The 25,049-nt window shown below is 35.2% G+C and overlaps 3 protein-coding genes across 7 annotated transcripts; all 3 read right to left on the bottom strand.

Moving 5' to 3' along the window:
• Positions 1-1,151: 1,151 nt before the first annotated feature.
• LOC103437880 (PHD finger-containing protein 1-like) lies at positions 1,152-7,746 on the bottom strand. Of its 4 annotated transcripts, none has more exons than XM_008376395.4 (10): positions 7,361-7,634; positions 5,145-5,230; positions 3,854-4,353; positions 3,570-3,698; positions 3,065-3,319; positions 2,758-2,857; positions 2,305-2,535; positions 2,081-2,214; positions 1,729-1,908; positions 1,152-1,625 (listed from the first exon to the last, which is right to left on the bottom strand). In XM_008376395.4, the coding sequence occupies exons 1-10, from the start codon at positions 7,385-7,387 to the stop codon at positions 1,444-1,446; spliced, it is 1,824 nt and encodes a 607-aa protein (XP_008374617.1). In that variant the 5' UTR covers positions 7,388-7,634; the 3' UTR covers positions 1,152-1,443. The 4 variants fall into 4 exon arrangements, with proteins under 4 accessions (XP_008374617.1, XP_008374618.1, XP_017188171.1 ...); XM_008376396.4 differs by having other exon boundaries at positions 2,081-2,211; XM_017332682.3 differs by lacking the exon at positions 5,145-5,230 and having other exon boundaries at positions 7,361-7,746.
• A 2,251-nt stretch (positions 7,747-9,997) lies between these two features.
• LOC103437879 (PHD finger-containing protein 1-like) lies at positions 9,998-14,817 on the bottom strand. Of its 2 annotated transcripts, none has more exons than XM_008376393.4 (8): positions 14,587-14,817; positions 12,499-12,584; positions 11,728-12,263; positions 11,413-11,493; positions 11,204-11,327; positions 10,866-11,096; positions 10,649-10,773; positions 9,998-10,510 (listed from the first exon to the last, which is right to left on the bottom strand). In XM_008376393.4, the coding sequence occupies exons 1-8, from the start codon at positions 14,587-14,589 to the stop codon at positions 10,395-10,397; spliced, it is 1,302 nt and encodes a 433-aa protein (XP_008374615.1). In that variant the 5' UTR covers positions 14,590-14,817; the 3' UTR covers positions 9,998-10,394. The 2 variants fall into 2 exon arrangements, with proteins under 2 accessions (XP_008374615.1, XP_008374616.1); XM_008376394.3 differs by lacking the exon at positions 14,587-14,817 and adding an exon at positions 13,143-13,271.
• Positions 14,818-20,339: 5,522 nt separating this feature from the next.
• LOC103437878 (PLASMODESMATA CALLOSE-BINDING PROTEIN 3-like) lies at positions 20,340-24,709 on the bottom strand. Its single transcript, XM_008376392.4, has 4 exons — positions 24,430-24,709; positions 23,825-24,061; positions 23,666-23,699; positions 20,340-21,061 (listed from the first exon to the last, which is right to left on the bottom strand). The coding sequence occupies exons 1-4, from the start codon at positions 24,482-24,484 to the stop codon at positions 20,647-20,649; spliced, it is 741 nt and encodes a 246-aa protein (XP_008374614.1). The 5' UTR covers positions 24,485-24,709; the 3' UTR covers positions 20,340-20,646.
• Positions 24,710-25,049: the final 340 nt, after the last annotated feature.

Genomic DNA, 25,049 nt, shown 5'->3' with positions numbered 1-25,049 from the left:
CCTAAAAAAAAATCCGACGATGATCATTTTCCCAAAAAAAAATCTCTTCTTTTTTTGTATCTTTGCTTTTTTTATTCTCTCTTTTTCTTTTTAACTTTTATGAACAAATCAAGATTTTTGTTTTTATAGATAAATCAAGATTTGAAATTTCAAAATTGCGTCTTTTGATTGAAGGAATGACCGTACTCCTCACTAGCCCTTTGAGGTTTTCTTAATTTACTGAGGTGAGACAATTTTATTCAATTTGTACGAAGGAAGGAGTGCATTAATCTATTAAATGCATTTTTTATGTATCACAAATAAGGATTAGGATCCTCTCCTGAGCAGATGGAGGGGATCCTCCTGACCAGGTCTGTTGGGCCGGTCAATTTTTATCCAATCGTTATAATTATTATAATTTTTAGAAGGATTCATGTTTGTAGCCGTTAGATAAAAATTAAACGGTTCGATGTGCCTGATCAGAAAGATCCTCTCCATTTGCTCAAGAGAGGATCCTGATCCCACAAATAATTCAACATATGATGTCAACAATTGAACTTAAACATATGAATGTCACGAGAATTACACTGCATCAAGTATAATACCCTATACTCATCATGTGATGCACATGTTTAAGTATTATACTAGAGTAAATTGTAGCAATGGCCTCTCAACTTTAATCAAATTGGAGTAATGGTCCCTCAACTAAAAATTCATTACCATTGGTCCCTCAACTTATCAAAATGTATAGCTATAGTCATTTTTATCAATTTCGTCAAATTTTTTTCAAAATAAGTTATGTTGGAATAACCATTTATATAATTAGGGTCCCTCAACTCATCAAAATGTGTAATTATGATCATTTTCGTCAATTACATCAAAAAATTTGTCAAAACGAATTATGTTGGAATGACCATTGCTATAATTGGGTTAAAGTTAAGAGATCATTTCTTCAGTTGAATTAAAGTTGAAAGACTAATGGTAATGGATTTTTAGTTGAGAGACCATAACTACACGTTTTGAAGAGTTGAGGAACCAATGATAATGAATTTTTAGTTGAGAGATCATTGCTCCAATTGAGTTAAAGTTAAGGGACCATAGCTATAATTTACTCAAAATTTCCCGTCGTTCCGGAGTTCAAGATGTCAACAATTATTTGCACAAACACGAAGTTTAGTTCAACGGAAGTCTACTATAAATGATTTTTCTGAGTCTATTGTAGTCCCAAGAGGAGCTACACAATGACCTTCATTTCACCAAAAACTTAACTGTAACTCTAATTTCTGAACAATTACTTGTTTTCTTCCTCCATATGCCTAAAAACACAATGTTCCAAAACAGAGGACTCTGTTTTTTTCCCCCTTTCATATGTCTATATATCTTTTACCAGATAGCTATATCTGACTCTACTCTTGTTTTCAAAAGTTTGGTTATGCATCAAAATCTAACTCTTTAGCGGCAGATTCAATCTCTGCGTCGAAAAGATGAAGACAGCCCTGCCATTCCCTCAGTTGAACCAGTAGCACTCTGAGGACTGCCCTCACTAAAACCCGGTGGACGTGCCAATTCTTCCTTCTCTGCATCACTGGAGATTTCACCACCTTCATTCCTCGAGTTTGATCGCGGGCCATATCTGGTTTTCACTTCTGAAAACGGTTGAGTATAAGCATCAATAATCAACACGTTCTATTGACAAAGCACAGGAAAGTTCATGTTTAAGGAACAAATATAAAGGTTTGAAAGTAGTACCTGATGATGTTTTGCCTTTTCTAGTAACCTTTGGATCCCTCTGAATCACAACATCAACTCTTCCCACCATATTTCCACCTTCCATGTCGATTTCCATGTCCACACTCTGATTGTCAACCATGTTTGCTTCAACTTGATAGTTTTTCGTACAATGAAAGATTCCCCATAAGAAGCTTGTCACTGTTGACATGAACATGTTTGTTAATGGTAGATAAGCTATGTATCTAACACACGTCAATACAGAAGTTTTCTACATGGTAAAAGACCGAAAAAGTAATCCAAATGGCCTTCACAGATGAAAGAAATCTGAAGTCGCTGCAAAAGAATAGGAAGTTCATAAGGAAAAACTCACACTGCGTGTCTAACTGTAGCTGTTCTGATGTAAATATTAGCAACTCCACGCCCTGGTCGTCAAAGCAAATTCTCATCATCGAATCTTCTTTCTCCATCCGCTCAATCAGCCGAGCATGGTTCTCTCTTGATCTACTAATCGGTAGGAAAAGAAAAATGTTCTAAAGTTGCATTGACAGAATAATTCCGATATCAAAAACCATGCAATCAGAAGCCAAAACAAACCTCTCAATATTTCTATCAGGGAAAAAGTAAATTCCAACATCTTGAAGGTCAGGAGGTTGGTCTTGGAATATATCAGTCCAAAGTTGGGATCGAGGAATAAAATTCGCCTTGAGGACAGGAGGCATTGTTTGTGCAAATCTATAGGCTTTAGGATGGATCTTACATGGAGGTCGTCCCTGGAACCCTCTGATGAATTCATTAGCTGTAGCTGTATCAACAATGAAGCCTCCCCTATAGAAAGAAATATCAATTAAGGTTTTGGAAGTACTTAATTATTTGAATGACTTTAAAATATCAACTTATACATGCATCTGCAACTTCTTTTCTGATCAACTTACCAAATAAGTATTCACTTAATTATGTTTGGCACTCCATAACTCAAATCAATACACGAGTTAGCGAAATCTTGATAGAATATGAATATGTAACATCTTAAATGGACAAGTTACCCACCTCCAAGTGACTTGTAGAGCAGGAAGACTTGAGTGATTTAGATTGAGACTAGCAAGCTTATTCTCGAGATCTCTTTCTTCAGCATCTGCATGGTTATGTTCTGCAACACAAGAGTTACCAGATAAAGTAAGGTAGATTCAAAAGTTGCGTAGATCCAATATATTACTAGCCACAGTCACAGCTGGGCTACAATTTCAAACCCACAAATTACCACGTAAATATATCATCAATTTTGTGAAACTTACTAGAAAACTTGAAGAAGAACCAATAATGCAATTCCAAAAAAATTGTAAGTTATAATCCTTGCCTGGACTGGACATAGGTGAGGAGGGCCTCATTGTTGAAACTGTGCACGGCTCCTTTTCAATTGCAGTAACCCTCTTCTTCCGAGAAGTTACATCTGGTCTTGGAATTAAAACATCTTGTGGTTGCTTTTCCCGAACATGCTCCTCTCCAGGAGCTACTGGGTTCTTTGTTTCAATTGATGTTGCTGGAACTAGGACATCCTTTGATTGCTTCTCCCGAATATGCTCCTTTCCATAAGCTACTGAAGTCTTTGTTTCTATAGATGGAATCAGAGATCATAAGCATTGCACATACAAGAACCATTTATCAAAGTTACAAAAATCTCTAGAGACCATCTTCACATTTTTAGTAACACACACAAAAATTTTCAACATGAAACAGGTGAGATACAACAAACACAGTCTCAACACTTTAAAGTAACGAGAGAAAACTTTAAATTTTCTTCGAGTAAGAAATAGTTACAAATTTTCATTCCAACAATGAAAGAAAATTACAAGACATCATACTTGGATTCGTTATCCGACTGTGTATACTGAGCTTTGATGATTTGGCTTCTTTAACAGGCGAGGTTGCAACTACTCGGTGATCACTGGAAATATATTTCTTTGAGTTCTGAGCAAAAGGAGCCTTTGGTTCTGAAGAAGGATCAAAGCAACCAAATGCACCAGTAAGAGTATATCAAAAAGTTTTGACTAATCTAGTATGTACTCAATCATCCATATCTCCGTTTCTATATTGCATATCAACGATTATAAGACAAACTTAAGACAAAAGGTTAAAGATTTGTCACCTTTTGAATCCTTCAATATTGGAGATGTTTGCTGATTTATCTTTGAGATGCTTGACATCTTGATATTCCTGCCACAGCTAGGAGGCTTCACATGTCCTGAAGCCACAATGCTAGGATTTCCTTTGATTGCAGGCGGTGGAGACCTCGGTATCACACTTTTAGAGCCAAAAGTAGTCCTTTGGGACATAAGTGCTGTAGAATTTGACTGACCAGGTTTGAAGCCGAAAGTATTTCGCTGTGATCTCGTTATTTCAACTCCTGATGATAGCCTTATGACTTCTCCTTCTGAAATGTACTTAACTTTTCCAGTTCCAACCGGCTTTTGCCTTCTAGAATGAACTTGCCACCCCGAGTTATCAAGAACTCTGCTGTTACCTGATGGATGCATGATACCATGGTGGTCTAAATCGGTGGGGGATGCTAAATTGTTTTCCTCTCCAAGACATTCTTCGCAAACCCAATCGTCCCAAGCTTCCGTATCAAGTTTCTGCATGCAATAACTGAAAACCAAAGAGATCACAAAAAATTATATTCACCAGTCAATATGGTCCAAAAAGATTACAGTTGCAAACAATACAAACCATTATAGTAAGCTGTACTATAAAAATGAAATCTGACGAAAGAACACAAGTCCATTACTCTATGCAGAATTGCAATAATATGAAATCAAAAGGACAAAGAACGAACTACAACACTGAATTACTCCTCCAGCTCAGCTATAGTAATAGTTCAGAAACCGAATTGGGAGAGAACCAAGAGAACACAAAGTTGTGATTCAAAATACCATGCATGAAGGACATCCAAAGGTGATAAGAGTAATTTAGAATACTCAAGGAAGCTAGCTAGAGACATCGTTTAGAAGGATCTTTTGTGAGAAATATTCGTTTTTGGGAAACTTTGTGGGACTTGATTTCTACTTCATATTCTTCTTTATCCATGTAGATTGCAAGTCTGCTGTTACTTGAGAGATTATTTTCTGGTGATGATGATAGCTAACAAGTGAATTTACATTTCTAATTGGAATTGCTTGCTAATCTTCATTGTACTTTTATTTATTTGCATTATTAAGTTTTCTCTGTTTTCTTTTTATTTTCAAAGGAAAAAAAAGAAGCAAAAAACAAGATGCATCACGATTTTGATAGACTGATATTAATATGAAGACATACTAGTCACTTGTTGATTGACAGTCAAGTAAATTAGCCAAACCGCATGCACACACAAATACAGATGCATATGCTTCTGCACACACACACACACACACATAGAGAGAGAGAGAGAGAGAGAATCATACGGGTGTGCACGAGCTATATTGCATTCACGGCAGGTTGCAATGAGGTTCTCGTCGTTACCACCACCACATGTATCACAGGGTTTGACCTGAAATGAAGAATAGTTCGCATTGAAAAAAAAAAAGTTCAAACTAAATTTTCTTATGAAAAAACTGTCCAGAATTGTTTTCTTTTAGAGGCTATCATCAATAAGCAGAAGTAGTCACATATCAGAGATTGAGAGCCACGACAAGTATTCTCTAATTTATACAGCAAAACATCAGCTGCGCAATCTTGTGGACGACTGAGATGCGCTCTACTCTCCCATATATGATTAAGTAGCCCATCAATTAAGAATCTAAGAAGAAAGGCCTTGAATGTATACAAATACATCAAAATTCTTACTTAGAAATTGAAAAGAATCATAGCAGGGAACAAAAGAGTCATTTTTCTTCAAAACCAACACACCACCTTCCAAAAGAATCGTATCAAATCTTTAGCGCAAACGAATTCGGTCTATCTAACAGGGAAGCAAAAGAATCGTATCAAAAACTTCTTATCAGGGAAGAAAAATCTAGAGAATGTGTCACAACTATTAAAACAGAATTGACATTACATGAATACCATCACCTGCACATTGATCTTCTACCTATATACTCTAGATTTTCAGTGTAAAACTTTAAATTGGTTTTTTTGAAATGAACTTTAAATTAGTTTGAAGTGTGTATAACATGCATTTGGTATGAATATCCAGTACAAGTTTAAGAAGGCATTGCTTTGTTGGAGACCAACCATGGCATGCAATAATAAAAAGGGTTAGGAGTATCAGAAAGTGGCATATAGCCCAACTTGAACCAACTTTTTGACCAATAAAAAAAAACTTGAACCAAAATTCAACTATATTATAACAATTTGTTTCGGACACGACAAGGTCATAGACTTGACAAGGCGATACTTTAAACTACAGGAATGAAGATTTGAACAAGTTTGAGGGGGCGAGCACATTGTCCTTGTCAACTGGACATAACTCAGATTCGGATTCGGATTCTAGGTTGTAGTACATTTCTTCAAGTCCTTGTAATAAATTTTAAGTCAGATTCAAGTTTTCAGTACATTGTTTCAAGTCCTTGTAATAAATTCTTCAGGTTCCCTCAAAGAAAACATGAGCGTGGACATGGGTTAGACAAGTTGGTCCAGGTCATCGTGTTCGCCCCTTTCATCCAAGTTCGAATTTCCCTTCCCATAGTTTAGAATATCGCCCCCTAAAACAAAAATCCTGAAGGGTTTCTAATAGCTGCAAAACCAAAACGTCGGACAGTGGCAAAAACCACTCATCAGTGCAAAATAATTAAATTCATTCGTACGATTGACTTCAACAGATAGGCACAAAAGGAACTCAATCGAAATCATAAATCCATGAAAGAGAAAAACAACAGAGAAATTAATGAAATAAAAACAGAAAAAAAAGAATCACACCCAAATTAAAATAATCAGAAAAACATGCAACTTATATTATTTCAACGAAAAAACCAACCAACGCAGCCAAATCATGAAAGATAAAAATTCGCGAATGAGAGTTGGTTGAGTTGGTAATATCGTTCTTTTTGCTAGAACTAGTTCAGATTCGAATTTCGTTGCTGACAAAAAACAATAGAAGGGCTAAGATCTCATCGAGGCTTGTGATATGTGACTTATTTGAGATGAAAAACTTTTCAATTACCAAAAGAAAATAATAATAAAATTTCAACTATTTTATTATACAAATAAACCCATAAAAAAATTCAAACTTTACAACTAAAATGCACTTAAATAACACAGAAATGCGCAAATGCACTTAAATAATGGAAGATGAAGCATCATTTAACACCCAACAGGATCCTCTCCGGATCTTTTGCTGAGGATCTGGGAATTCATAAATTATACCCGTTCATCATACATCGTGCAGTGAGTTTTTATCAAATACTATTTATGTTTAATTTTAAATAAAAATATTTAAAATAATTTTTTATCGCACGATATACGATGAACGACACGATTCATAAATTCTCGGAATCTTTGCAAAGAGGATCTGGCGATGATCGGACTCATTTAACACAGGCAGCAGACAAAAGAGGCAAAAAAACGAAGAGACTTGTACGAGCAGACAGTAAAAAAATGGAGAAATAAAGACATGGGTCGTCCCGAAACGACAAGGGAGGAGACAAAGGAAGGAGATTTAGGGTTTGTGGAGGCTTTTTACCATGTGGGTCTCTTTCGGTTCTTGCATTTGATTTGTGTCTGTGATGGTTGGTCGATTGATTTCTTTAACCTTTTTCTCTGCGTATCTGTAAGCTGGTGGTAGGGTAGGAGGCGACGAGGCTGACGAGTCAGTCACCCACTCACTCACTCACTCACTCACTCAACTCAGACTCACTCATTAGTCACTGCAGAGTCTCTGTATTTACTCATTAGTCACTGCAGAGTCTCTGTTTTTAGAGAGAGAAAGAGAGGAGAGAGAGGGAGAGCAAGGGTCCGTTTCAGGGGTTGTCGTGGCACGATTTTAGAGGGTGAGGGGGAGAATTGTACAGTGTGTACCTGCAATTTTACAAGCTTTTTCGTGCATGCCATCTGCGTGTGGTTTGTTTCTCGTGTGGAGAAAAGCTTTGGACTTTAATATTTGTTGTGTTTGTTTACTGTTTGGGCCAGATGTTATTCAATGGGTTCATTTATTTGGGTTACCAAACCATAGGTAAAAGGGAATGAATATAATTATTGGAATTTTAACGAAAAACTCACGTACTGTTTATTTTAACGAAAAATCATATTTTTATATTAAAAAATTAATCTTGATATTATTCACTTTACCCTTTATTTTGTCCTTATCATTAAAACTCAAAGTTTTCAAACTCTTTTTATTAGTTTTTCTTATAATTATTGGGTCAACGTAGCCTAATCACGTTCTGTGTCAAATCATTCAATATATTGAGTAGTTGATGTTATCAACGGTTAACATATTTGTTTGTGGTGAACTTCAATGATGATATGGATCTATGAAGCGACACGTGGTCAGATCGTTTGATTTAAGATTTTTCCTAGGTAAGTTAGTTTAGGAGAAATATTTTTTTTCAAGCATTTTTTCTTTGTAAATTTTAGTAATATTACGTGATTATGTAGTCATCACATTTAATTAGTGATTGGTTATGGGATGTGATATCCACACCCCCAATTTTACTTCTCACACACCCTTCTAATTTTCGGCCGTCGGATCGGATGAATTGAAGAAGATCAACGAACAGAAATTAACAAGGGATGTGTAAGAAGTAATTTGGGGTGTGTGGATAGCACACCCCTTGGTTATTAAAGAATATGCATATCACTTGCCTTTTTTCACAAATTTCATTGTCATCAAACTTCAAACATACAACTAACCACAACCGGTGATTCAATGGTAAGGACGCGGATTCCGGCTCCCAAAATACAAAAAAATTAGGGAGGTCTCAGGTTTGAGGCTCCAAGCTGGTGAGTATGCTTGACTGTGATCAAGGGAGACTGAAATGACTCTGTGAGTTTATTCGGCTCTTGAAATAGATGGACAATCATAATTTTGCACCAGTTGTCCCCTTTTTTTTTTAAGAGAAAAATTTCAAACCTACAACTTATACGGTTTCAGTGGCCATGTAATTGGGCAGTCCCCTTCTCAAAAGTAGGAGGAGTCAGCTGCAAATATTTAAAATGTTGAAATCATAGTGGGGTTATCAACCAATCACCATCCGTTGTTCTTCTGGTGGCCCATCACTTCTTTTCTTTCTGTAACATTGTGGACCTAAAATCTCTGCTAGGTTAGCAGGGAGAAATGTGTAACTTTCACGTTAAGTGGTGTTGCTAATCTAACATCATCATGTTATAATGTGTGTATTTATTTTACGTGTTTATATTGATTTATTCATGTTATAATATGTATACATATTTTATGTAACACTTAAATTAACAATATCATGTAATTATGTAACCGTCACAAAAAAAAAAAATCAAATAGAAAATAGAAAATCATTCACTACTGTTTAGTTAATCAAAGTGGAACAGTCTTTACAATTGTAGAATTCATTACGTGGAGAAATTTTTTATTGTGATTGGAACATAAGGAGTAGATCACGTGTTTTTATATAAGTGATGAAAATTTTTTTTTTTTAAGTTATTAATTTTTTAACGCACATCTCACATCATTTGTATAGTGACACGTGATATATTATCTTGTGTACCGATCACACTAAAAAATCTCTCCATTACATGAGTATCAATAATAATATGGGATGTGCTATCCACACACCCCTTTTTACTTCTCTCACACCCCTTGTTAATTTATGTCCTTTGATCTTCTTTAATTCATCCGATCCGACAGCTGAAAATTAAAAGGATATGAGAGAAGTAAAATGGGTGTGTTGATATTACACCCTAATAATATAATCAGACAGCAGTCATTCCTAATAGAATCCACAACGTCCTTATCATGTGCATCCCAAAAGATTCCATATACAAATGCTAAGATTTTTCAGCAACCACCACCACGTGCAACTATGTTATTGGCTCCTCGTGCCACGTTGCGAAATGAAGTGGCGCAAGAGCCGCCGCTTATATATTATTATGAAAAGAATCATGCTTGATAAACCAAATGTGTAAACTATATGATATATCATCAATAAGAAATAAACGCGTTAGTAAACTTAAGTAATAGTCCAATCATCGATAATCATGTCATATGGTTTATAAAATTTAGTTTAAAAAGTTGGTCTATCTGACATTATCCGCATGAAAAATCATATTAGATTTTAAGTTTCTTTAATCGCTAGGTACATCACATTGTTTAAGGTATTATTGTATGTTTATGCATAGACATGTGTAAAATCATAGTAATGTACCTAATCAAATGAATAAAATCAAAATGCAATTGTTAAAATACATCACGAAGTGACCCCAACAAAAACGAGTATCAAAATTTGTGTAATAAAAGTTGTGCGAAAGATCCCACTACGATATAACAAGTGATATCATAGCATACATTATGCAACCCATTTCTCTGTGTTACTTATTTTTCGGTAGATAGAAGCATCTCTAGTTCCACTGTTTCACAGGAAGTGTTTCAACTCTTATAAAGGATTTACATAGAACCACACCGACGGCGGATCAGCCATCGAATTTGTTAAATCGTGTCGCGTGCAACATCACCGGCAGTTTGCTTAGAGAACCCGGGAGGAATGCGACAGTCATTGAACTGTGTTACTTCTGAGAAAGGCTGCTCATTGCTCAACATTTGCTGCATTTGCTTGGGAGTCGTAGTTCAGAAGGGGTGGAGCTGCCAGACGGCCTTTTGCAGGGTAATATGCTCCCCACAGGAAGGAGTCCACGTCCGATCCTAAGAAAACGACGACTCAAATGAATAGATACAATGATACTCGAAGACATATAGTCTTCGTTTGGTGTCTAGCATTGGATTGGATTGAATAACTCCTTAGATTCAATGTACGTTGAAAGAAGACATAATCACACTCACCATAAGAATCCGTATCCAGCCTTTTAGAAGAGAAAATCAATAGACTGACGCCGTTTATATCAGTCCGCAGCGCCATATCTCGCGTCTCTAGAAGTTCCAATAGGCTAAAGTACTGCTGTTTAGACCTACATTATGATTTCAGGCTTCCTCAATTAGCATACCATCATCTATTTATCAATTGCATATTAAGCACTAAAGGTTTGGTTCATGAACAGACCTCTCGAAATCGCCAGGGGAGAAAAACAGCGCCATATCATTTACGGTAGGACTGTAATTCTGAAAGATTTCTGCCCAACAGTCGCAACAAGGGAGCAACGTGCACCGGAGCACGTTAGGCATGAGCCTTGAACACTCTAAAGCTTTTGGATGAACTTTTTCCGGGATATGAGCTCGGAATCCATCATAAAATTGACCACAAGCAACCGTATCAAGGATCTCTAGGCTTCCGCTAATCACAATCACCAAACAAGCAATATTTATCAGATCATGGCAGGATCATGGCAATTTCAGAATACATAAATGAGTGTGCAACTTCATGAAGTATGAGGTACTCACCACCAAGTAGCATCTAAAACTGGGTGAGTTGGCAGATTTATCTCGGGTTTGGGCAAAATGTTCAGCGGATCACATCCTTGAAAGTCAGAGTTCTTCGGTCTAGCATCAGCACGTAAATTACCTCCTGCGCAAACACATGTTCAATGACATAACTTAAGGACCACATTGCACACCAAAACGTTATATAAAGTAAGAGAATTTTCTTTTGCCTGGATCGTTGATGCACGGAGTATCCAGTGACTCTTTCTTGCTACGAACTTGATTCTTGTACTCGATAGGAATTGCTTTATCTGGAACACAAATAGGAAGTACATAAACACCTGCTTGCAACATTTACGGTTAACATAACGCTTAAAGAGAGGATCTGTGACATCTACACACGCATTCAAGAGCTGATTCCCAAGCATACTCGATATGTAATGCGTTAAAGATTTGAGACAACTGCAGCATTCAACTTTAACCAGTTTGTTTGTCAACAGTTTCATAAAAATATTGTCTTGCAACGGATGTTTGAGTTATCTTACATTTTAATTCAGTGCATGATTTAGACTCTTGTGCCTGAGTGGTTGAACTGATTCCTTCACTGCCATGTCCGAAAAGCTTGACATGTCCAGCAGGTACGCTTTTGTAAGTTTCCTTCCCCTTCTCCGAAGAGGATTTGTTCGGGGCTGATTTAAACTCAATGGTAGTCCTTCTAGACATTGTCTCCCTGGCATCTACTCGGCCAGAGCTTGAGTGCAATTTACGCGGTGAAGAAATTTCCACTCTTTGTGCTCCAGATGACGACATTCTAATAGCTTCAAAAGGAATAAACTTTACTCTGCCAGTTCCTGGTGACATTTGCTTTCTAAGACGACCTGAGCTGCCGGTCTCTTCAGTAAGCCTTCTGGAGCGCATAGATGGCGACATTTCAGAGCGAACCATCTCAAAGGTGTTTGATCCTGCAGCCTTGTGAGAGAGTTCCTTTCTAACAGATTTTTTAGTGGCTGTACCTCCATATCTACATGTTTCACAAACCCAAATTTCTGGAACAAACATGAGGAGGATTTTCATGCAATATCTGAAAATCAAAACAGTAAACGGTTTAGAATAAGTGCCCGAATTGGTTATACAAAAAATGCACAATCTCTTAGTTTTACAAATGAACTTTGACGATATAGATACAGATCAAACGGTCTAAAGTTGTACTGGAAGCGGTTGGCAACCAAGCAAACAAGGATCTGATCAAGTCTTTAGAATAATACGATCCTTTAACTGTGACGAGTTTATGGAATGAGGGTAACGATAAATCATACATGTGTTCCCGAGCTTTGTTACATTGAAAGCAAGTAGCAATCAGTTCTGCAGAGCCTATACCGCCACATACCTCACAAGGTTTGTCCTACAGAATAAGAAGATCAAATTAGATATTACAGAAAGGTTTCTTCGTAGAAATAGTTCCATATGCCTCGTATATATATAAAAAAATAGAACTAGTCGATGTAGACATCCAGAACAAATCATTATACGGTGCATATAACCTATGCAGTTTCAAGTGGATTCAGATTCTTTCTGGAAGTACATACTGATCAAACTCATGGCTTCAAAACTAATTAAGAAACAGGTAAGGCGCTTTAAACACCGCAAGCTGAGTTAATGTCGCTTGATGCTAGCGATTAACAGGTCGATTTTAATGAGCATTATGAAAAGTAGAAGGAGACTGAAAAATTGTGAAAACAAAAACTTGCTACTGCAGCGGAAACCATAGCTCTAAGATTAACTTACGAGCACGATACACACACACACACACATATATATATATATGAATACTGACTCCAGAGAGAGCAAGCAAACATCATGGAAACAATAAAACTCAGATTAACACAGAAATCTAAACTTTTTTATGTCAAATCAGGTGCTATTTTTATCCCCAGAGACAAGGTTATGGAGAACAAGTTACTTGGGAGGATGTTCAAAATGTGCTACATCTTGGTATTGTAAATAATGAGCCAGGGTTCTTGGGGCAGCCTTCAAGTTATGCTTATTGAGATGGAGGTGTGCTTTATAGTACATATTTTGTACAGTTTCAATAGATGTCAGAACACTGTGTTCTTAAATCACCCATTTCAATCTTGAAGACTTCCCAAGAAATACCACCATATGTTACAAGGGATTTTCTGTGGTTTCCCAGAGTACACATATTTTAACCGTAAATCTTTATTTAGAAACACAAAACCAAGATTTAACGGTTAAACAGTTTCATATGCTCCGAAACACTATAGAATTTTGTACAAAGTAAATCTTAAATTGTTGGTACAAATACAAAACAAGCATGTGGCAGTAGGACCCCAGAATGATTGAAGGAAATGCAAAAGCCAAATCGCTTGACAGGAAGAAGTCAAGGTTCTCTCATTTTCTTTCGGGAAATGATTTTTACACACTATTTTCTCCTCTTGCACACATTTTTTTTAGCCGTACAATTAATCAAAGGCCAACAATATTTGAAAAATGGTGTGCAAAAATCACTACCCTTTTCCTTCCGCTCATTTTCTTCTTCACGATCCAAAGAGTTGAAATCAAGGAGAAATATTTTCGTGTCCCGGGATATATTGATTCTCTCTTTTTCACCCATCATTTAACTTTCAAGTGACGAGTGAGAAAAATAAAGAAGCAATATATCACTGTGACCCGAAAGTTTTTCTCCAAATCAAAGCACTTAGAAAGTGTATAAAGGAATCATATTTCACCCAAAATACATCATAAACAGCCAAAGTCTCATCTATAATTCGCATGTACACACCCACCAACTGTTCAACCGCAAATTCTACTAAAAATTAGGATTTTTCGCTGTTAGATCATAGTTTTTGAATTTTAATAAAAAAAAATTAACCGCTAAATATTTTGATGTATAAGATAGACCGTAACATACTAAAAATTCATGTTCAACACTAGCAAGTAGCTAAAAAAAGTGATTTCCAAACCAACAAGGCTATCGGCTTTGCTAGGTCGAGGGAGTTAAGAAACCTTCATCTTGCTTTACAAATAAGCTCTTTTCACGATTCAGACTAGTGATCTTTCGATCACAAATGAACAATCTTTTCATTGCGCCAAGACTCGCGCTCTAACTCTACCTAGCAGCTAATCAGCTAATGTTGTAAAATTCAGATTACCAAAAATATGTGATACTTTCAGACGTTACAGTAGAAATTTTTTTTTAAAAAAAAATTAAAATTTGAGGGAACGAAGAAACCAAGAAACGGCATTGAAGTTCGAACAGTGAGAGCAGCCATCACAGTCCGATTAAATAAAGTAAAGCAAAAATACGATGAAAGTAAAGGCAGAAGGACCCAAATGTAAAGAATGTGAAATATTGGCGAAGGAGAAGGGTGTTTTGGGGACTTTACCATGTGAATTTTTCTTGGAGCTCTCAATTTTGTAGTAAAAAAGCAATGCTTTCGTTCTTCGTGCTATCTCTAATGGCGGTTAGAGCTGCAAACTCCGATGGAGCTCGAATGGCAGCACAGAAATGTACCTGGAGACTGGAGTGAGTGAGTAGGCGCCAAACAGTGTCTTTTTTTTATTGGTCTTCAATTGTAAATGGACCAATTGGCAAGTGGCTAATAGCTTCGCACTATACAAGAGAATGTCATTTTTACTTCTTATACATTCTTGTTAATTTTTTGTCATTTTTTTTTTTTTTTACTTCATTCTATTTGACGATTGTAAATTGAGAGAAGTGTGAAAAGTAAAAATGAATGTGTAGATATCACTACCTTGAAAAACAGCAGTGACATTAATTGAGAGAAGTGTGAAAAGTATAAATGAATGTGTAGATATCATTGCCTTGAAAAACAGCAGTGACATTATGAATTTTATCATGCTTGGATAATACACTAAATTTCTCCTCTAAACATTTTATAATCGATTATAAATCACTGTGTTTTTGTAAAAAAAAAATTAAAAATGAGATTGTTTAGTTAATTAACTGTAACAAATATATTAACAATCGATTACTAAACAATCTCATATTTCATTAATTTTTTTGTATAGATAAATATTTATTTATACTGTGAATAGGCCGCGATGTGTTTTGAAGAGGAATTCCTCCTCATCTTTTGAGGAGCCAAGTTAATTCCTTTTTCAATTGTGTTAGTTGGACGAAATATACTCTCGTGCAACCAAACATGACATGTGAAGAGTTTATTTGACACATGATTCATTTTTTAGAAAACTTCATTTTAATCCTTGGCAAAGATGACTTTTTGATTAAAACCATGAGTAAGATCAAAATCTAATTTTAGTCCCTTGATACATTAATAACCTCATTTATTAATTATATTTTGATTTTTTAATTATTTATCTTTTTCTTTCTAATTTTTAATGTATTAATTTTATTTCATTATAATTTTTATTTTCATTTCATTCATTGTAATATATTTTGTTGTGAACATTTAGATAAACTAATTTTTGTTATACAATATATTTTGATGTACTTTATCTTCTTCATTTAGGTATATTAAATTCATTATAATATATTTCGGTGCATACATTTAGGTACACACATTTCGGTACATACATTTCGATACAAACATTTAGGTACATTAATTCAATATAACACATTTTCGGTACTAACATTTCAGTGCATACATTTTGGTACATACATTTAGGTACATTAATTTAATATTAATACATTTCGGTGCATATATTTAGGTACATACATTTCGGTACTAACATTTAAATATATTAGTTCAATATAATATATTTCGGTACTAACATTTAGGTATATTAATTGAGTCTTTCAAATTTGAAGAATGTTAAATAAAATTAATAAATTAAAAAACTCTTTTTTGGTCAAAAACTAAATTAAAATTTGTGTATTAATAAATTTAAATATTTAATGGGAGACATTAAATAAAATGCTCATTAATTATTTTGAATTAAGGGCACATTAGGGACTAAAATCAATATTTAATCTAACACCAGGTTTTTTTTAAAGTTTAATCTTCTTGAGGGATTAAAGTTCAAAAACCCCTTCATTTTTTTAAACACGAGACTAACATTTATTGGAAAATGATGCCATTAACATTATGCATTGATTATGCCATAATTTTTTTCAAATTAAGCCCTCTAGTTTAGCAAATATTTCAATCCAAAGAAATGTCCTAGGTGCGTCCTCCCAAGACAACATTTATACAGAATCATCCGATTGCTTTAGTCGAAACAATAAATAAAAAGTGTAATTTATATTTTAATGTAAATAATATCGTATGTTCAAAAAATGAGACTTGTCATTAGGCTTTAGGCCCAAAGAGAGGTTGGGCCACGGTAGCTGTGGCCCAAAAAAATGATAACATGTAAGCCCAATTATGATCATATGGTCAAAGATTTTACAAATATGTGGTGAGTTTACTTGACTGTGGCCACATGCAGGGTGAAATTTCGCATAGCCTCTCTGAACCTGGAAATGGTGAATAACCACGGCTTGTCACCAATTGTTCTCCTTTTTTAAAGAAAAAAAAAACAGATTCTACAAATATCAATTGATGCACTAATCAAAATCAAATAATGACGACTAAGAAATATCTGGAAGTGATCATTTCAGCAATTAAAATTTATAATTCATTATTTCATAAGGCCTTCAAAGAGAAATGCCTCTTGGATATCAAATCTAAAAAAAAATAGTATCAAAATACTTATAGTGACATTTGAACAAAAAGCCAAAAAAAGAAGTGATTTATAATTTGTTTTCGACAAATAATAGGATAATCTTTACTAAATGCATTTAAATTATGAGAAAGGAAATTCGTACACATAACTTTGGTTCCAAAAAACAAGAACGAATGCTCTTAACCAACTGAATTACAAACCACTTGTCAAAAAAAAAACCAATAATTAAAACAACAGTGAACGTAACGTGATTCTAGACTTCTAGTTATGAATAAAAGAAAATCCAGGACCACTTAAGAATATTCTAATAAAACAATTTATTATGTGATTCCATATTCTGACATTCAGAAATGTCAGAATATATTCTAACGAAATACATTGAGAGTTAACAAATGCTTGTAGATGGCGTATATAAGCAACACTTTAGATTATAAAAATTGGTGTAACATGTGGGCAATCTCTCGAATCCCTAAACCCTAATTTTTTTTATTTTTAGAGCTATTTTTTTTTTTAAACGCATGACAAAAATATTTTATCCCACGGTCTGGGTCTGCCGTAAGAATATTAGTATACACCATCACTCTCAATTTTACCCCAAATATTCCGTTAGATCACCTATTTCATGGTCGTCACATTGTGGCCGCAGTAGGATCCAGTCTGGCCCAATAAAGAGTTTCGTATTTCATTGCGATTTCAGGTTGGGTGTGAATGCTCCATGAATTTGTTGGCGGATGAATTTGGCAAAAACTAGGCTAAGCTTATTAACTTTTAGAAATCAAACGCGCAGACGTAAGAACCAATATGTGTTTAGTTAGTGACACAACGAAAGTGAAAAACATTGCAATATCTTGGACAATTTGTCCTGTATACACCGGCACATGGTATGAACTGTGATTTTGACTTATGTCATGGGCCGATTCATTCTAAAATTTCTCACGTTAGAAAATCCGATAATTAAAGGGAAGTGTTATTGGTATTTCAAAAATCTCATTCTACACTCTTCATAAGTGTATTTTTTTTTATAAATATAGAAAGTTTGAAATGTAGAATAAGAAATTTGGAGTGTTAATAATTATTCCTTAATTAAAATACACAAAACAAATAAGACTTAGAAAGCCAATATTGCCCTTGCTTTTAGGTGCTTTATCAGGGTAATATGGAAATTGTGATGTGAAAATGTCATCTGGCGATGCAGAAAGATGATTCTGCTAACGAAGGATTTTTAGCCATTTGGAGGAGGTTGGTGAGGGAAATTAATTCTACATTAAAAGCTCTATTTGCCCAAGGCCAGGTTATCATGGACCACCATGATAATGTGTTTTCCTCAATTTATATAAAAGAAAATTAATGAAAATATTTTGAAAAATAACGAAAATAACAAAATAAAGAGTAAAGTAAATAGTACTAGGATTGACTATTTAGTGTAAAAATATGATTTTTCGTTAAAATAAACAGTCTCAGGAATTTTTCGTTAAAATTCCCTTTATATAAAGAAAACTGATATTGACAGTTCAAAATTTTTATTTATACTCCTCACAAATTACAAGTGTATTTTTTTTTAAATATAGAAAGTTTAAAATGTAAAATGAAAATTTTAGAGCGCCGATAACAATTTCTATATAAATATATATATATATATATATATATATAATATGAAAAATTAAGATTCAACTATAACTACAGAAAAACTCTCTAAAATAATGCTTTATAAAAGTAACTTCATTAAACATCATAATAAAACTTAGCACAAACTTGAGACAATTATGTATATAAATAAACACTACATTGTAATAAGTTATAATTTTTTTAGTCTTACCTTTAAAGAAATACACCTACATGTAGCAATAATTGTTAATAATTACAAAATATGCAATATCACAAATAAAACCTTAAGTTGACCTAAAATATTTCTCTACAATTATTTGGGACAGTGATTTTGTTTTTAGAATTGATGACACGTCTTTTGAGTTTTCAGGTACATGTGAAAGAAATAAAATACTTGGCGCCTTATAAATTTTAAGGAAAATTAATGAAAATGACTTAAAATCTTTGCATTTCAATAAAAAAATTATCCACTAACTTTATTTAATTATAAGAAACAAAATAAAAAAAAAATAAAAAACACCACATGCTTTGGCGCGCACACCCCTCTCCACCTCCCATTTCCACTATGTTTTCTCCCCATTGTCAGCTAACATTAAGCCATTATTATTATTTTTTTATTTTTTGCATAGGATAAGAGAAAGACTTCAAATTGAATTACATTTTCCCATTTTATTTTTGTGGTGTTGTTTCCCAATAGTTGTTAAAATGACGAGAGATTTTTCAATGTGCCTAGAACACGGAGTGATACACCATGTCTATGTACAAGTGGTGAGATTTTTGTGTTAAAAAATTAAAATTTCCCACCACTTACATAATAACACGTGGTGTAGAAAGTTAAGATTGTACATGGAGGAGAAGAGGAAGCCGCAGATGGGCAGACAATAGAAGAAAATTAAGTAATTGGTGTAGAAAGTTAAGAAATTGAAGAGATATAGAGAAAATTTGATGAGTATCGAAGAAAATTAGAAGAAGAAATGTGTTTGGAAGGTGAGAATGCGCCAAGAAAATTCAAGAAGAGGAGAGAGAAGAATGTAGTACCGTACAATTTCATAAACAGTGTAGTACCGTTAAATTTTATAAACAGTGTAGCACCGTTAAATTTCATAAACAGTGAGTGTAGTATCGTTAAATTTCATATTGTGTGAGGGCGCTGTGATATGCGTGTTAGATTTTTTTTAAATATTAAAATTATGTCTTTTTCATTAAAATTTAAGTTATTTTGTCATTTTTATTAAAATTTAAGGGTTTTTCACTAAAATTTAAGTTTTTTTTTAATTAAATAAAGTTATAACTTGATTTTTATTAAAATAAACTTAGTCCAAGCCTTTTTCATGAAAATTTCCTAAATTATATCTAGGGAATACAATTCATTAAGGCTAAAAAAAGAAAAAAATTCAATAAACAATATTTTTCAACTACAATTTATGATTGTATAGACGTTTTGATATGTGAACTATACTCCAAAATACATTTTTCACTCGTAAACTCGAATAATAGTTGCTCCCAACCTTTAATTTCACGAGGTTTTGCTGCACCTAATCAAATTTTTTTAAACAAACGATATTACTATACTAAGGGAGAGGGGATAAGTTTAGCCTCAGAATGAAGAGGATCGAACTTAAGACCTCTCACTTACAAGTGAAAAGGAATATCAATAAACCGTAATACTAAATGGTAAAAATATAGCTAGCAACCATTACTCAGATTCACAAAAATGCATCTAAAGGTATAGTTGTTCTTACGACGAACATTGATTGAAACATGCAACAAGTCACTCTTACTCACACAAGCGAACCAATCTAACGCGTGGATGCTTAGTAAACGCAAAACAACAAGCGCGAGTCGATCTATGATTTGTTTGCAAGGAGAAGTGACTCAGTAAACGAAACCATGAAATACTCATCGAATTAAAAGAGACTAGCTAGTACACTCTCAGATTAGATCTAAATCTATTGTACAAAGGAAAAAACAGAGAGAGAGAGAGATGCTTCACAGCACCCAAAAGGAATCAAAAGCCCATCTGCTTTTCCCCACAGCTGCTTTTTTCCCACATAATACGGTAACTTAATTAACTTAGAAGGGCAATGAAGATACAAAAATACAAAAAACTTAGCAAGGATGTCCCCTAAGATGTTCGATAATGGCACATCCTACCCCCATCTTCCTCCTCCTCACACCCTCTAAATTCCTTTTTAGCCCCACCAAAGCATCAAGCCTGAGAAGAACAGGGTTAGGAGAGAAGAAAACAAACTAGCAGTGTCAACAGATCTAATCCCACCGCTGTCGTCCGTGGTGATGCCAGCTCCCGATGGCCCTACGCCGGTGCCAATGCCTCCTAGTACTCCAGGAGTCGATGTGTACGGGGTGGTGCCTGTAGGTGTTGTGCCGGTTGTGGGTGTTGTGCCGGTTGTGGGGGTTGTCCCGGTTGTGGGGGTTGTCCCGGTGGTAGGAGTTGTCCCGGTGGTAGGAGTTGTGCCGGTGGATGGGGTTGTGCCGGTGGATGGGGTAGTGCCGGTGGATGGGGGAGTGCCGGTGGATGGGGTAGTGCCCGTGGTTGGGGTTGTGCCGGTTCCCGTGGATGGTGTCGTCGGAGTAGTTCCTGATGAGCTGAAGGACAAAGAAGAAACAATATTTAACACACCAAACACAAAACCTAGAAATGCCAGAACGGAAGCTGCAAGCATATGATCATGTGAAGCATACAGACTGAGAACATACAAAACAAAAAATTATGGAAGATAAACAAGTTTATGATTTTACAAGAAAATTTACGCTCCCACATGGTTACGCAGTGGCTGAACAGAGACCGTGCATAGTAAAGCTTATCGTAGGTCCTACACAGCACTATTCGAGATAAGCTTTGTGCTGCGTAGGACCTACGATATTGCAAAAGCAGTCAACCTTGGAGCTAGAGAGAGATGCTGGAAACGCAAGCTTTGATCTTTATTCAAAAAAAAGTTCCGAAAGATCAATAACTATTCAAAGTTGTCCTTCGAATACGAAGCCAATGAACTATTTGTGCAATGCTACAACGTCACGAAGATTTTTAAAAGTTCAATCCGATAGCCAAGAACAACAGGAATGTTTGCATCTTAAAGCGAACATATGTTTTTCGGAGCATATTTAGGCATGTAACATCGTGTAAGCTGATTTTAAATTCATGCCGGTTCCAAGTCATTGAGTATATGATACTTGGTGTACCATGTCGTATTTCCGGTATACTGAAAAAATTCTCCTTGTTTAGGAGGCGATAATTAATAATTATCAATTAATCACTCATATATACTATAGTAGGCCCCATCTCTCCAAATCCACTAATGTATGAGGAGGAACGAGCATGACACTACTTTTAAACAAAAGTAGTTTAAAGTACATTAGCATCTAATCTAAAGCCCTTTTGGGAAAGCTTTTGAATGAACAATTAGTTAACATACTAATTAAAAATTAGAAATCTTTTACAGTTGAATGAGATGCATCAGAGGTAAAAGAAAAGATAGGAAGAGTAATGCACGAGTTTTATGACTTATCCAAGTGGATAACTACATGCGATTCACACGGCATTGTATTTATAGGTGGCGTCCGAGGCGGCGCATATAAGTCCCTCTCGGATAATAGTCATAATACGCATGACACTAGCCCGGGACGCCATAGTGGCATCCTGAGGAATGTATGAAAAGTGGCATTGTATTATTGGTGGCGTCCGAGGCGGCACATGTAAGTCCCTCTCGGATAATTAGTCATAGTACGCATAACACTAGCCCAAGACGCCATAGCGGCATGTTAGTCCCTCTCGGATAATAGTCATAGTACACATAACACTAGCCCAAGACACCATAGCGGCATCCCGAGGGGTGTATGAAAGTCATTCGCCACTTATCTAGTAAAAACAGCAAGAAAAACAAAAACAAAAACAAAACAAAACCAAAACCCAAACCGAGTTTAGATTAGTCCTACCAAAAAACGGTGAAGTGGGATTAAAGTCGAGAAAACAAAACTACAGAAAAGCTGGCTCAGATCTCAAAGAGATTGAGCATCCTATGATGTAGCTTTTGAATCCTCAGAATATATATTGTCCCACCATGTACGCGGTACTGTGCTTTCCGTGACGGACAAAATCTGCCCATCACAAATGTGGACAAAAACTCTCACCACGGTTTTTTGTGGCCGTTACTTTTGAATTCTGACCCTGATCACAGACCATGCATGGCAGTGCACGGCGCCTAAAGCCAAAAAGATGTTGGCTTTGCATAACAAGGGACAGATGTCATCCTGTGACTGTGACAACATGTTTTTTACCCTTTTTACTGTTAATTTCAACACAATTTAACCACTTTACCCCCTTTTGGGGTAAAAAATGCATTGGATCCCAATTCTTTGGCAAAATTTACGGAAAAGGATTTTTGGAGATCCGAGAGATGCCGTGATATCGTTCATCGTATATCGTTCATGATTAGAAATCATTTGAAATTTAAAATTTAAAATTAAATATAAATAATATCTAATAAAAACTGATACTCAAATAAACGATTTTGATCACGATATCTCCCAAATCCCTAGAAAAAGGTTTCGGAGAGGTTCGTTTTCCGAAATTTACTGAGCTCCACTACCAATAAAGGAGTCAGGAAATCATGATGCAAATTTGAACACCAGTCGAAAATATTAAAAAAATAGACCAATTAGATAATTTAGATTGATCAAAGCAAAAAAGAAAAAGGAGGGTGTTGGATAATATGAGTTATTACAATGAAAGGAAAACGATTTCGGCAAGGGCTTATATTTATTTTTATAGTTAAATAAAGCAAACGAGAATCTGCGGAATGCAGAAGAGGATAAAAAAACATTTTCCGTATTAAAAATACTCACAAAGAAAACAGTAGACAGCAGAAAACAAAATTAACCCAAGTTTTTTACTGCAAACTTAATATATGGAGTATGGTAACTCTTTGTCCCTTCAAATCACATTTTTGTCTTTTAAGAAAAGTGCTTTTCCTGCATTTCTACTTAAGATCTGCCCTAAAGCAGCAATCCCAATTCACTACTTAAGCTTAGCCCTAAAATTTGAAATCCAAAGAGTAAACTCTGAGGACCGTGGAGTGCAAACTTGATGGCATTCAAAAGATTCAAGCAGAAATAATTAACCAAAAAAGATAACAAAAAACCAAATAAAATCCAAGAAAAATGGGGGACAAAATTGGTTCAAATTAACCATACCTGGCACTGGCAGGGTAAGTACAACCATTTGAGCCTGTAAAAACACCATGGAATGGTAAAAGAAAGTTGCCACCTTTAATCTAACTGATCCACACCCAAAAAAATGAACCCAAAATTTAACAAAAAATGAACCCAAAAGAGAAGGATTTGGGGACTTACTGGGATCAGAGGCGGTAGCGGTTGCAGTGCCAGAAAAGTCACAAGTGCCAGTGGATTGGCCCTTCTTCTGGAAATAGCTGTTGACAGCATAGCTGCAGTGAGCTTTGATAGTGTTGGGGTTGTAGCAAACTCCATTGGGTTTTATGGGGTTGCAATCTGCCCCAGCTCCACAGGCATAGTCCAGTGCCCTCTGCAGGGCCGTAGGGTCTCCATCTTTGCAAACACACCAATTTGCACCTATACAAATATAATTCCCACAAATAAATAAATAAATCAGATGCTCAAAATATTAAAAGGGGTGAGTTTATACATGGCAGGAAGATCAAAGATCAAAGATCAGATCTATTTTTCTTTTTCTGAAAAAAGAACCCCAAAAATGCAAACTTTAAGAGAAATATGAAATCTTTTAACATAAATACAAATTAGAAATTAGAAAAAAAAAAAAAGAAGAAGGAAAATGAACACATAACTAGTAAGGAAAAATGGTATTTAAAAAAATTTTTTTTTTATAGGCTTGATTAGTTAAGTATGGAAAATATGGTGTTGAAAAAAAAGACCCATTTCACTAAAAAAATTATATGGAAAATATATATATGTGTTCTTACTTGACTGGCCAGCCATGGCTAAAAGAAGCAGAGCTGCAAAAGCTAGGGCAGCCATGGTTGAAGAGAGAGAGAGAGAGAGTAGTGTGTGGTAAGTTAACAATGGAGCTCAAAGCAAGCTAGCTCCAGTTGAATCTAGAGAGAGAGAGAGAGAGAGAGAGAGAGTGAGAAGTGGGATGAGGGTGTGGGAAAACAGGAAATGTGGGTAAATATCTAGATACACAAAAAAATAAATAAAAATGAAAAAACTTGGTGATGTTGACGGTGCGCGGTGATAGTGGCTGTCGGCTTCCGGGTGCCTTTTCTTTTTTTCTTCTCTATCTCGTTATGTGCACAATTTTTAACACTGTTCATTTCTTGGTTTGTACCGAAAGCAATTACCTATCGCGGATTATACGTCACCATGTCGTTCTGTGTTAATTGTAATAAGTAAGAGCTTATTTAGAAGCGCTTTTATAATTATAAGAGTTTTTTGAAAATATAATTTTGAGTTTCAAAAGTGTTTAAAGTTCTTCAAGTAAAAAGTATTAGTTATGTGCTTATTGTATGAAATACTTCAAGTTTTTCATGCAAGAAGCACCAGTCATGTAATAAATATCAATTATGTACTTATTGTAGGAATA

Source organism: Malus domestica, chromosome 06, assembly GCF_042453785.1.
Source record: "Malus domestica chromosome 06, GDT2T_hap1".
Classification (NCBI taxonomy): domain Eukaryota; kingdom Viridiplantae; phylum Streptophyta; class Magnoliopsida; order Rosales; family Rosaceae; genus Malus; species Malus domestica.
The sequence above is the reverse complement of the archived record's forward strand: the minus strand, read 5'-3'. Positions and strand labels throughout refer to the sequence as shown.

Coding starts and splice junctions, on each gene's coding strand:
- LOC103437878 (XM_008376392.4), bottom strand. CDS start 24,484: ATGGCTGCCCTAGCTTTTGCAGCTCTGCTTCTTTTAGCCATGGCTGGC. Junction 24,062..24,429: donor AGCCATGGCTGGCCAGTCAA/GTAAGAACACAT, acceptor ATATTTGTATAG/GTGCAAATTGGTGTGTTTGC. Junction 21,062..23,665: donor ACTTACCCTGCCAGTGCCAG/GTATGGTTAATT, acceptor TTTGTCCTTCAG/CTCATCAGGAACTACTCCGA.
- LOC103437880 (XM_008376395.4), bottom strand. CDS start 7,387: ATGCAAGAACCGAAAGAGACCCACATG. Junction 1,909..2,080: donor GCTACAGTTAGACACGCAGT/GTGAGTTTTTCC, acceptor TCATGTCAACAG/TGACAAGCTTCTTATGGGGA. Junction 1,626..1,728: donor AAAAGGCAAAACATCATCAG/GTACTACTTTCA, acceptor AACCGTTTTCAG/AAGTGAAAACCAGATATGGC.
- LOC103437879 (XM_008376393.4), bottom strand. Junction 11,328..11,412: donor TCCGTGCATCAACGATCCAG/GCAAAAGAAAAT, acceptor GTGTTTGCGCAG/GAGGTAATTTACGTGCTGAT. Junction 10,511..10,648: donor GCTGGATACGGATTCTTATG/GTGAGTGTGATT, acceptor TCGTTTTCTTAG/GATCGGACGTGGACTCCTTC.